General features: G+C 50.5%; 7 protein-coding genes across 7 annotated transcripts in view; all 7 read left to right on the top strand.

Annotated features, from left to right (window-relative positions):
• Window positions 1-40: 40 nt before the first annotated feature.
• TERG_12247 (uncharacterized protein) lies at window positions 41-502 on the top strand (the record flags this gene model as incomplete). Its single annotated transcript, XM_047751233.1, has 1 exon — window positions 41-502. The coding sequence occupies one exon, from the start codon at window positions 41-43 to the stop codon at window positions 500-502; it is 462 nt and encodes a 153-aa protein (XP_047606528.1).
• Window positions 503-1762: 1260 nt separating this feature from the next.
• TERG_05218 (uncharacterized protein) lies at window positions 1763-4849 on the top strand. The gene is made up of 4 exons (XM_003234575.2): window positions 1763-2162; window positions 2232-3162; window positions 3228-4687; window positions 4753-4849. The coding sequence occupies exons 1-4, from the start codon at window positions 1825-1827 to the stop codon at window positions 4805-4807; spliced, it is 2784 nt and encodes a 927-aa protein (XP_003234623.1). The 5' UTR covers window positions 1763-1824; the 3' UTR covers window positions 4808-4849.
• A 1900-nt stretch (window positions 4850-6749) lies between these two features.
• On the top strand, window positions 6750-7472 carry TERG_05219 (uncharacterized protein; the record flags this gene model as incomplete). The annotated part of the gene is made up of 1 exon (XM_003234576.1): window positions 6750-7472. The coding sequence occupies one exon, from the start codon at window positions 6750-6752 to the stop codon at window positions 7470-7472; it is 723 nt and encodes a 240-aa protein (XP_003234624.1).
• A 38-nt stretch (window positions 7473-7510) lies between these two features.
• On the top strand, window positions 7511-8283 carry TERG_08856 (uncharacterized protein; the record flags this gene model as incomplete). Its single annotated transcript, XM_047749015.1, has 2 exons — window positions 7511-7706; window positions 8174-8283. The coding sequence occupies 2 exons, from the start codon at window positions 7511-7513 to the stop codon at window positions 8281-8283; spliced, it is 306 nt and encodes a 101-aa protein (XP_047604375.1).
• A 90-nt stretch (window positions 8284-8373) lies between these two features.
• On the top strand, window positions 8374-8817 carry TERG_05220 (uncharacterized protein; the record flags this gene model as incomplete). Its single annotated transcript, XM_003234578.2, has 1 exon — window positions 8374-8817. One exon carries the CDS (start codon window positions 8374-8376, stop codon window positions 8815-8817), a length of 444 nt encoding a protein of 147 aa, XP_003234626.2.
• A 94-nt stretch (window positions 8818-8911) lies between these two features.
• Window positions 8912-10425, top strand: TERG_12248 (uncharacterized protein). Its single transcript, XM_047751234.1, has one exon. It carries the CDS (start codon window positions 9748-9750, stop codon window positions 10360-10362), a length of 615 nt encoding a protein of 204 aa, XP_047606529.1. The 5' UTR covers window positions 8912-9747; the 3' UTR covers window positions 10363-10425.
• A 182-nt stretch (window positions 10426-10607) lies between these two features.
• Window positions 10608-11675, top strand: part of TERG_05222 (S-adenosylmethionine synthase) — a gene marked incomplete at its 3' end in the record, with an annotated part of 2089 nt that continues 1021 nt past the window's right edge. The window contains exons 1-4 of the mRNA XM_003234580.2: window positions 10608-10881; window positions 10949-11006; window positions 11079-11106; window positions 11183-11643. Of these exons, the coding sequence (XP_003234628.1) occupies window positions 10796-10881; window positions 10949-11006; window positions 11079-11106; window positions 11183-11643 (633 nt within the window). The 5' untranslated portion in view covers window positions 10608-10795. The remainder of the gene's footprint in view (window positions 10882-10948; window positions 11007-11078; window positions 11107-11182; window positions 11644-11675) is intronic.

An 11675-nucleotide genomic window follows, 5' to 3' on the forward strand; every position in this document is an offset into this window, starting at 1 on the left:
GAATCTTCTGCCAATTGCGGTGGTGGTGCGTCTACCAGCCATGCTGAGTAACCTGAACAGCCGCCATCTAAGTGACCCGGACTTGCTTGAGGACCTTTCTGCCCTGAAAGAGATGCTGGATGAATATACAAAGAAGCAAACCACGTTCGACGAGTACGCTGCAGAAGTACAAGCTGGCCACCTTCGTTGGTCGCCCCCGCACCGCAACCCAACTTTCTGGCGTGAGAATGCACGCCGAATCCTGGATGAGGATGGAGGAAGTCTACCTAAAAAGCTGGTCGAGATCCTGTCGAAGGACTGGGAGACAGACAAGCAGGTTTTGGCTATTGCGTGTAACGACGTTGGGTGTCTGGTGAGGGAAGTGCCCGAGCGACGACACCAGCTGGACAAGCTAGGCCTGAAGGCGCGAGTGATGGCCTTGATGACTGACCGGGAAGAGTCCGTGAGATGGGAGAGTCTCCGAGCTGTGGGAGAGTGGCTGAGATACACGTTTGAGGGCTGAAGGGTGTTTTGTATTCTCGGGATCTGTCTATATATCTGCCTATCTTTGATCTCTTTTGGTCTCTCTTTTTGGCCTTTCTCTTTCTTTTCGTGTTTCTCCTTTTTGTACTCCCAAATCCTTCTAGAGCCCGCCTGCATCGACCATAACACCCGCCTGTCGGCTGCATTAGATCTTCAGAACTGCACAACAGAAACCAACCCCAGAAGTACGGAACAGAGATCCTGTTTGCCACCAAGATTAGAAGCCTCAAAAGACATCCCATTGGCCAGTCACCATGTTGCGAATCTTCAAGGTTAGCCTAACGCAGCAACACGTATTGGCAGAAGCAGGGCCAGGACGCCAGCCATTGGACAGGGAGTATTAAAGGCCGGTATTCGGTATGTTCCCTGTCGAACAAAAAAGCCATCTCATCGATCGAGAAACGGCCTGCACCGAAGAAGCAAAGAGACGTCCACTTCGTCTGTCGCCTTCGTCTGGGATGAGGGAACACCGCAGCTCATGGCCGCCGGTTCCCCGTATAAAAATATTTAAATATGCACTCTTCCCTCCTCCCGTGAAGTCCTTGACACAACATACGCACACTGCTCTTATCCTTACACTTACTCCCACCCGGCACATACGGAATATACACCCAGGTGTTCTCCATACACCAGGCGATCACATTCGACCTTCCACTTTCTGCCCCCAGCGGTGCCTGGGTTGCTTACTGTTGGCTGCAGTCAATGCATGGCGCTTTATGCAGGAACAAAGCGCGACTGACAGGCCATTAACAAAGACGAGCATTTTATCCCGTGTCCTGGCGCTGGCGCATGGCATAAAAGCAACCACCAAGGGACGAAGGTAACCTGGAAGTGAGGACCGAATTTCGTACGAAGGTACGAAGGAAGACGGACGGAAGACGAGAAGACGACCTAAAGAGCGGCCTGAGTGCCTGCCGTCCACGTGATTTTGCCTTAGCGCCGAAGTTCTTCAGGCTTCTCCAAATCAGGGGGTGGTTGGGCCAGGCGAAAGACGAGTCTGAGGAAGAGCTGGGGTGTGTGGGCGAAGACAAGCCCTGACAAGCCCTGGGGGCTGCTTTAAGGGGGGTTCAGTGCAAGGTGCTAGGGGTCCTATGGGCCAGAGTCAAAGGGCTAAGGGAGCGCCTAGGCAAGAGTTAACGCCGTCCTGCAGCCAACCAAGGCCCTTGCCCTGGTTGCAGAAGCCCCTGAACCAACTCCACCCCTCGTCCACCCGGTAAAAGGAGGAACCGCCAACGAGCAGGAGACGCCAGAAAGAGCGAAAAAGGGAGAGACAGAGAGACGGAGACGTCAAGCCTGGCCAATATGGCGGCTTTTCTATCGGAGGGGACCACTACGGCGCCACCAGGCGCCACTCCTGTCTCTCCTCAGAGCTGCTACTGGGACAGTACGCGCACTTCCTCGACTTCGAGTTTCTCTTCTCCCTACAACTGCTACCAGAACGACTCCAACTACGCATCTACCCCTTCGCCGCAGCCGGTGCCGCCGCCAATTCGCAGAAAGCCACTACCGCCCAACGTCGCTCCTTTGCACTTGACGGCTGAGCCAACACAGTCTAGGAGGCCGTCTGCGTCCTCCTCGGGCCATGATTCGCTTCCCCAATCCGCTACGTCGATCAATTTCTCTGTGAGAGACCTCGACAGGTTCGTACTCGGCTGTCACCCTTTCCACCCCCAGATGTACAGAATCTTGCTAACAGTGTACGTCTGTAGATTTCCACATGGGCATTCTCCAAAGCCACAATTCCCAGGATATACTCAGCGTCACCATCGAGTGAACCACTCTACCGCTTCTGTACTTGAGACGCAGCAGTTCCGGCAGCCTACGCGCGCCCGTCTTACAAGTGAACCGCTACTCTCTGGACGCAGTCTGAATGCGGTAATTCAGAGCCTCAAAGATCACAAACGGTCTTTCACCATGGCCTTACACCCTCCCCAGCACGCACCATCTGCAAAGCCTCCGCCTCTGAGCGTCGATTCTTCTAGTGTTCGGTCAATGTCTAACGGCTCCGTCGACTACAGACCGACACCAAAGACTCCAGGGAGCAAGATCACGTCCTTCTTCGGCTGGAAGACTAACGCTGGCTCTGCCTCTCCAGGTAACGAATCCTGTGCCACTGAGATCTCGGATTCCGCTCTCTCTCCTATACCTTCTCCTATGACCTCTGTGAATCCTTCCACTGCTGCATCTACCGTATTTACAAACACCCATCGTCCACAGGACTCCTTCTCTTCTGTGCCCAAAATGGCCGGCAGATCCCAGACCATGCCCATGGACGCCAGCGTGACTTCACGGCTAGCGGACATGGAGCACGAATTACGTGAGATCAGCTCGGAGCTGGCTGGCTCCATCCGTCGAGAGATGGAACTCGAGGATATCGTCGAGAGAATGCAACTAGAGAGCAGCGAAAGCGATAGAAGAGGCAGTGAATATTATTTTTCAGATTCGGGTCAGGGTTCCTCCGTCAAGGATCTAAGTATCAACGGTAGTACCAAGACCGAGGACATCGAGAAGCTGAAAAGGAACTATGAGCAGGAACGCGCGCAATTGAAGATTGATCTCTCGCAGAAATGGCAGGAAGAGCGTTCGCGAAGACAGGTTGCAGAGTCGCATGTCCAGCTTCTCGAGTCTCAAATCAGTCAGGTATGCTAATCCCCTTTAGTTCTCAATATGCGTTAGAATCCCTTTAGCTAAATGGTATCATGTAGTTTCGGCGGGAAAAAGTCGAGGCATCAAATGCTGCTGGGAAATCAAAAGAGCTTGAGGCTGCATTGGAAGATACCCGTCGACGGCTCACGGAGGAACGACAGCTGAAGGATAATATGGAAGACCTTCTTACTGGTATGAGGGTGGAACTCGAGCAACAGAAACTAGAGCGAGACCAGCTCCAGGCCCAAATGCGGCAAGATATGCAAAACCTCCGCAACGAAAACTGCCTTCTTTCGCAATCTCGGAAGGTACCTCCCGAAATGCCCCAATCACCTCGTATCGACTCGATCGCCGAAGAAGCTATCGGGATTGGTATCGGGCTAAGCAATAATCGGGCATCCGGCGGACTATCAAGATCCAACTCCCTGGCCAGAATACCCCCGGTTCGGAATGGTGTTGCCCGATCCGGTTCGCTCTCTCGTCCAGCCTCGATGATAGTGAAGGGGCCCGAATTCCACGAGTCGTTAGTAAATCAAATGAAGGATGTTGAGACTCAACGTGACGCCCTTCATCAAACGGTTAAGAGCCTACTCGAACGCCAGTCTTACCAAGCTCGACAACATGAGAAGCGTCTCAGACTAATGGAACTCGAGCTATACCGGGCTCGACAGGCTAACTCGCCCCGAAAGAGGAGTTATGAACGTGATGTTAAGAACCTGCGTGAGGAAATAAATCTTCTACGTCGTCGGGCGGATGACGCTCTCGATCAAAAATGGCAGTGTGAGAAGGGGCTTGCCGGGCTAAAGATGGATCTTGATCGTGCCGAACAAGAAACAAGCTCTCTCCGCGCTCTGCTACAGGACTATGATATCCCTGTTCCTCATATGGAGGAAACCGATGCAGGCGGGATGACTGATTTCCACACCACCGCCAGTTCCTTGGAAGAAATGTATGCACAGCTTAAGATTGAAAGGGAGAATGCCGAGCCAGGCTCACCGATACCAAATGAAGATCTCGAGAATGAGATCAAAAAACAAGTCGCCTCGAATGCTTCCTTGCGAGCCCGACTTGCCGACGCCATCAGCCAGGGTGAACGTGAACAGAAGCTTTCGGCAACCAAGATAAACGAGATGCAATCGAGGCTCAAGTCATTGGAGGAGATGCTCATGCTCGCACAGCAACGCTCGGAGGAAGAAGTTGGAAAGCATGAGCAGGAGGTTTCCGCTCTCATGGAAAATCACAATGCTCTCCTTCTCAGAGCCAAGGACGGTGTCCGAAGTCCAATGAAGCTTTCCCCCGTCTTGCCAAACTCACCCTTTCCAACGTCCAGGTCGCCTCGTCTCACCAAGACGACCAGTGGTGAAGCCCAAGGCCTGAACCAGGTGGCCCAAATTGAGAACCTCGAAAGCAAAGTTAGAGCCTTGGAGCAAGCTTTGAGAGATGCAGATGCTGAGATGGGAGAGGTCGTCAGTCGAATGAATACGGCACAGATGCAGGTTGCTGAACTGCAGTCAGATAGGTATGTTCTTTAATCACTCTAACGCGAAATGGTTGACTGTACCGTCTAACAATTGCAACCTATAGGGATGAAGCACTTCGCCAGACAAGAAGGCTACAAGCTCAAATACAGCAATGCTAATAATACTTAATAAATACGCAAAACATACTACCGCCTTCCGCCATAATACAACAGCCATCACCACCGCCCATAAACGAGCCATGAAGTCAACTACGAAACGATAGATGTCGAATAAACAACCAATCCTACCATCCCATTCTCTTAGAGGCTTAACATATAGACCGTGCGAGAGATTGTACGAGTCTCAATTACTCCTAATGTTTTATTCACCTATCTTTATCCTAAATTTTTTTTGTTCTTTTTCCATATCCCAGCATTGAACAGGCGCATTTTCACGTCGGCTTGGCTTGACATGGTTGATTCCCTTTTGGTCTTCTTCGATTTTTTGGAGTTGATTTCTCTATTTACTTCTCTTTCCCATACTACTTTTGTCATCTTTCAACTCTCTGCGTGTTTTATACATACCTTGAGGTCAGCCAGGGCCTCTTTGTTTTACTGTTCTACTTTCTTCATTTCTTTCTTCCCATGGAGGAATTAATCGTCACTCCAGGTTGGGAAGTGCGATGGTACCAGACTACGGATTTTCTTTCCTACTTTCCGCGATAACAGAGGTGGACGTCTTGCATTTCAACCCACCGTTTCAAATCTTGTATTCTAGCTTCCTTGTAACTTATGTTTTTCTCTTGCTGCCATTCAACAATCAATGCGATGCTACGCTATGCTGAATTCTTGCTCTTTCCATTGCTTGTCTGATAGGCTGCTTCTTTCCACTAACAGAGTACGGAGTATCAGATCACTATTGAGCAGAATAATGACATTACGCCAAGGGTCTCTGACAAGCCCTTGACGCAGGAAGGAGCTCTTCATTTGCCACTTTGAAACAAGAAAGGGCCAACCATTTCTTGCGCTTCTGGGCAAGTGCTGAATACGCTGATAATCGAAGCTAACGAATTTCGCACCAGCATGTCTGAACCCCGAGTTTCAGGCATAATAACTGGAACTATGGGATAATTCAGCTTGCAGTTATTCATACTGCAGGGTCGATATGACTGGGTTAGCTGCAGAAGATATCAAACTTCACTTTTACGCTTTTCTGCTCAATTGGCCCGAAAGTAGCCTACATTCAAGAACCACAAAGGAGAGCAAGCTCTTTAAAGTTGCCCCCAGTTAGTTACCGCCTCATGTCCAGTGAGGAGTCATGTCAAAACTAGTTGATAGCTCGGAAGTGGTGGGTTTCACTCATAATATGATACTGCAAGGACACCAACATGAAGCTCCCTCAAAGTGCATTTGCTCTAAGCATATTGTGCGCCGGATAGAGTGGAGGAGTATTATTCAAATGCAGCTCACCTGTAACCAAGGGCCCCTGCATATATATACAGATGGCAATATGGAACGTACTCTGGAGACCCGGGTTCTTGCTATTTTTAACGCAGGTCGCTTGATTGGTCTTGGCGTTGGCCAGTATGGAGACTATTGACCAATAAAACGTAACTTATGATTACATAACATACTATTTTGTCGCTAGCAGCCGCAAAGACTGCAAGCGCGTTACTTCATCAACAACACCTCGAATTTAGGCCCCAGCTTCTCATCGCTGCGCCCCATGGGATACATGCAGTCCTGGTGATACCCTGAGTACATTATCATTCTAGCAAAGCAGTATAGTAGTCCTTACTCTTTGTCTGAGCTTACACACAATTATGCCAATGGCTTACTCAAGATTTGAGTCTGTGCTTATGAGCAGGTTCATGACCAATTCACGCAATGCAATGCATTACACAACAGACAGTTGTCCCTGAACAGTGATATGTCTTGAATCACTATGTATCCAGTAGAAAAAGGACTGAGAAGTTTGTCTATATAAACCGCAGTACCACCATGGAGTTTTTCCTATCCAAACACTCAAACACACAGATCCTTTTCCAGACAAACCAGCTCAATCGCCCTGCTCCCTACAAGCCCCCAAAATCAAACATTTCTAAATATCCCAACCGACAAGATGGTTCAATTTACCTCTGCTATCATGGCTCCTGCCACTGCCGCCTTTCTTGTTTCTTTCCTCGCCCCGTCGGTCTACGCCTCACCAATTCAAATCAAGGATGGTGTAGAGCATGTCATTTCCTGCCTGGCTGAAAAGGGCATCGCTAGCGTAATTACAGGGGCTATTGTGGACGCCGCTACGCCTTGCATTGTTGATGCTATCCATGCCAAACGACACGACGATTCTAACGGATCCCCTCTTCGCGTTCCCGATTTAAACAGAATCATGACCGAAAATGGAGGACCTAAATACGCCGAGTGTATGAAGGAGAGCTATCCTTCCTTCCCTGATGTCGATGTCGTCGAGACTCAGGTTATCAAGGACTGCATCTACCTTACCCAGCCAAATGGCAAAAACTTAGTAGCTCGCGGCAAGTCTTATGGCTATGAGGCTTCTTGTACCAATTATAAGGATGCTAAGCACATCCCCCGCGTCTTTGAGGAGGCAGGACCATTCCGCGCAAAAACAGATCCTTTCTGTGATAAGATGAGACCGGCTGTGATCGACAAAGGCGAAGGTGAAGTCTACGAGGTACTGGGCGATACAACATTCAAATACGGTGACAGCGGTTTCGCTAGACCCCTTCTAAAGCACGATGTTAAGGATGCGCTTGGTCTCAAGACCAGGCTGACTTTGACAGACCGTGGCCGGGACCTGATCAAGGACGACGCTGCTGGATAATGTCGTTAACTATGACGTTCCTAACAGCTTGACTACCTATGTTCATCGAGTTGGCCGTACTGCCAGAGCTGGCCGGCGTGCATGAAGGCGGTGGCGAGTTCCCTACTACTGTTGCTAAGACTGGCAATCTGAAAATCTTTGACGGAAAGGAAGAGATTGGGACGCTCTTTGTGGACTTGGAGGTGATCAATGAATGGCCTGGACTTACCGAAGATGAGGAAAAGGAAGCCGAAGGTAAGCGTTAAAGCCTCTGAGGCCTTTCTCGCTCAGAGAAAATCATTCACGCTATCTCTATGATTTTCACAATTCAGACATTGACCTCCTGTCCTGCTATCCTGAGCGGTTTCCCTTCCCATCAGTCTGACTATCTTGACCTTTCCCCTTTTCCCCATCTCACCTTTCTAATTTTCCCTCTCTTCTTTCCCTTTGTTGTCTTCTACTATTCTATTCTGTATTAACATTACCTTTACTTGCAATTTACTTCTTATATTTATTATCTAGAAACAAATTATGCGCACTTACTAAGCAGAATCGCTTTAATCACCTGACACTAGATCTGGCCAGCAAAGTAAATAATTGAAGCTCGACGCTGGAGAAGCAAAGGAAAGCAAAGTACAACGGAGCTTGACTGGCATCACGCAGTTGCAGAATCATACCACAGGATATTTTTTCTGTATAGCCCAAGGGAGGACATAAGACAGGAGCCGGGCTGTTCGAGTTCTACTTGATCATGGCTGCTCTTGAAGGAGATTCGCCTCTGAGAGGTAAGACTGGTGTCATGACTAGCAAAACAATGCGTAGCGCTGCATAATAACCCGGCAACGAAACGAAGAGCTGACAGGCATACGTAGACTATATTCTCCCAGCGCTCAACCAACTATCGCGCCTCATCCCTCCACCAATGCTACAGAACGTATTCACATACATACAACTAGCCCGGGATCACTGGCATTCTGCCCAACTCACATACATCGAGCCATACCTCATCAGACCGTTAAATACTCTGCTCAACTCGCCTCCAGACCTCTACTCGGTACTCGCGCTGCTTCTTATCTTCATCATATCGCTTAAAATCCTGGACTATGCACGGAGGGTCATAATGTTTTGGGTCATGTTGGTGTTCCGGTTGGTGTTTTGGGGCGCGATCGCAGGAGTTGCATGGTATGCGTATAACGTCGGGTGGGAGCGAGTGTGGTATGACGCTGCGTGGGTGCTTGGGTTGCTGGAAGGGTTCATCCGGCAGCTGATAGCAAACGAGCCGCCCTCTGTTAGGAGCTCTCGGACAACGGGCGGGTGGCGATCGCAGGATCAATGGAGGAGTTCGCAAGGCAGGCCATGGAGATGAAAATTACGATCCATGCCGGCACGTCTGGGTTGAACTTGGGGCAGTATACTTCCTTTTCATTCATATTCTTATACTTTTTTTTTTTTTTTTTTTTTTTGTATTTGTATTAACTAGTAGTCCTTTTAAACACTTTTAATGTTCATGACACCTTGGGGATGGTGCTCAAACCGGTTCCATGGCAACCGAGTGGTTATATTCGTTTCCTTTCAAAGCTGCGGATATCCATGGCTAACCATGCGGTTATTTGGTCTTGCATTGTTTGCGATGGTCGCTTGTACCATCATCGCAGGCCATTATTGCACCATCTCCGCCTAGCGCGGCGCTAAGCTGCTTTCTTTCTTTCTTTTTTTGGCCGCGTTGTAATAGACCATCCACAAGGGTATCAATAAATCGGAAATAAGCAGATCATTCCATGTCCGCTTCGGCTTCGGGGTCAGCTGCGGGCTCTCTTGGCTCTTGCGCTTCATGGTACTGTATCGCGTCGTCAATATAGCTTAGAACGGCAGAGATGCTATCCTCGTCCTGCGCATCAAGCTTGAGGAATGAGACCATGCTAAAATCATCAATTAGTCGGGCAACAGCCTTATTCAAACGGTTGAATGAGCTACCGGTCAGGACCTCAGCGGTGGAAGACGGGTCTCGGCCAGTTGACTCCTCCTCGTTGCCAGGCTCTATCAAGTTGACATCCACCGAAGTGAACTGCTTGAGCTCCTTTTTACCAATGACACCCTTTATCTGGTCCATCTTACTGAGGATGTTCACGTGTGGTATCTCTAACATGATCATGGCGGACATGGCACTCAACGTTCCCGCAAAGAACTTGGGCCGGTCGACGACGAAAGAACTTTCCAGCAGGTAGGCGGCGCAGAGAGATATGTTAAGGGCTCCAGACCGGGACAGATATTGGACGAGCGACGGCAGGAGCGGGACATGAGTATAGAGCTCTATCTGGCCGGGCATATCGAATATGATCAGGTACTCTTCGCTCAGCGGGTCGAGGGCGTCGTTGAGAAAGTCGAGATTCTGCAGCAGGAACTCAAAACAGTACATCAGGCCGCCATTGGGGCCCAGGCCCATCTCCTCCATCACATCTTCGAGTGTGATCAGCTCGCGGATGTCCAGGTCGGGCTCGTAGGAGAAGCTCTCGGCGGCCGGGTCGAGGTTGACATAAAAGCAGCTGCGCCGAGTGTTCTGGAGGTGCTGGATGAGCGACGTACAGAAGGTCGTCTTGCCCGCGCCGGCCGGGCCCATGACCAGGACCCCGAACTTCGACATGCTGGTCCCGCGTATTGCTTATTTGCTAGGATTGTTCGGCTAGTTTCCTCTCCTCTTCGTTCCTTTCAACTCGTGTGTGGTTCTGCGGCGCTCGCCTCGCGGCTGGGATCGAGGCAGCGGGCTTCGGGGACCCGTCAGCCTTTCGGTGTATCCTGTCGCCTTTTCAGCTGTGCCTTCACAAGCCCAACAGCACTCGGTCAGCCCTCAGTCCATCCGTATCATGCTTGTATATCCGCTATCACCGACTCTCTGTGCCCGCAGTTGCTGTAGTTGCTGTAGTTGCTGTAGTTTTGTACAAAAATACCTAGTTTACTAGCAGGACCACCGCCTTTCCTCTTTGGGCTTTCTGCCAAACCCCCTCGGAGCCTTTTTTTTTTCTCTTGTTCTGCCGCCCCTCACCGCCTTCTCCTTTCGGCAGCCTCGTTTTTTTTCCTTCCGGGGCGCTTTTTTTTTTTTTTTTTTCTGCCCCGCCAGACCGCCCGCCGACTTACTTAAACCATCCGCCTTTTTTGCTCCCGCCTCCTCCTGGGCCCCTTTTCCCAAACCAAACCTCCAACTCAGGTCTCTTTTCTGGCTCTCCCTTCCACCCCAAGCAAGCACTTCTGCAACGCCTCCCTCAGACAGCGATATCGTCTTGCCTTTTTGCTCGTTCTACCTGTGTTCCCTTGCTCCTCTTCGCTAGACAGATATCTAGGCCGTCACAATGGGCAGCTTAGCAAACGGTGCCACTCAGGGCAACTTCCTCTTCACCTCCGAGTCCGTCGGCGAGGGTCACCCAGACAAGATCGCGTAAGTTGCAATGGTTGTCGTGTCTCCAGGCGTCTGCTCTGGCCGGCCTGCTAACAATTGAGCGCAGTGATCAGGTTTCTGATGCCGTTCTCGATGCCTGTCTCGCTGAGGACCCCCTCTCCAAGGTGGCCATCACCCCTCCAGATCCCTGTTGTCGGAAGTCTCTGCGGTCACTAAACCACCCACGAAAATCACAGGTTGCCTGCGAGACTGCCACCAAGACCGGTAAGTTGTATATGCTTGTCTCGCATTACGCTTGGCTTTTAATTTGTGTCTCTCCGACTGCTGACCGTCGCCATAGGCATGATCATGGTCTTCGGTGAGATCACCACCAAGGCTCGTCTTGACTACCAGAAGATCATTCGTGATGCCATCAAGGACATCGGATACGATGACTCTGCCAAGGGCTTTGACTACAAGACCTGCAACGTCCTTGTTGCCATCGAGCAGCAGTCCCCCGACATTGCTCAGGGTCTTCACTACGATGAGGCCCTGGAGAAGTTGGGTGCTGGTGACCAGGGTATCATGTTCGGATATGCCACCGACGAGACCCCTGAACTCTTCCCATTGACCATCCAGCTTGCCCACAAGCTCAACCGTGCCATGAAGGATGCCCGCAAGGACGGCTCCCTCCCATGGCTCCGCCCCGACACCAAGACCCAAGTCACCATTGAGTACGCCCATGACAACGGCGCCGTCAAGCCCGTCCGCGTCGACACTGTCGTCGTCAGTGCTCAGCACAGTGAGGAAATTACTACCGAGGTCCTCCGAAAGGAGATCCTCGAGAAGATCAT

This window comes from Trichophyton rubrum, assembly GCF_000151425.1.
Source record: "Trichophyton rubrum CBS 118892 genomic scaffold supercont2.5, whole genome shotgun sequence".
NCBI lineage: Eukaryota > Fungi > Ascomycota > Eurotiomycetes > Onygenales > Arthrodermataceae > Trichophyton > Trichophyton rubrum.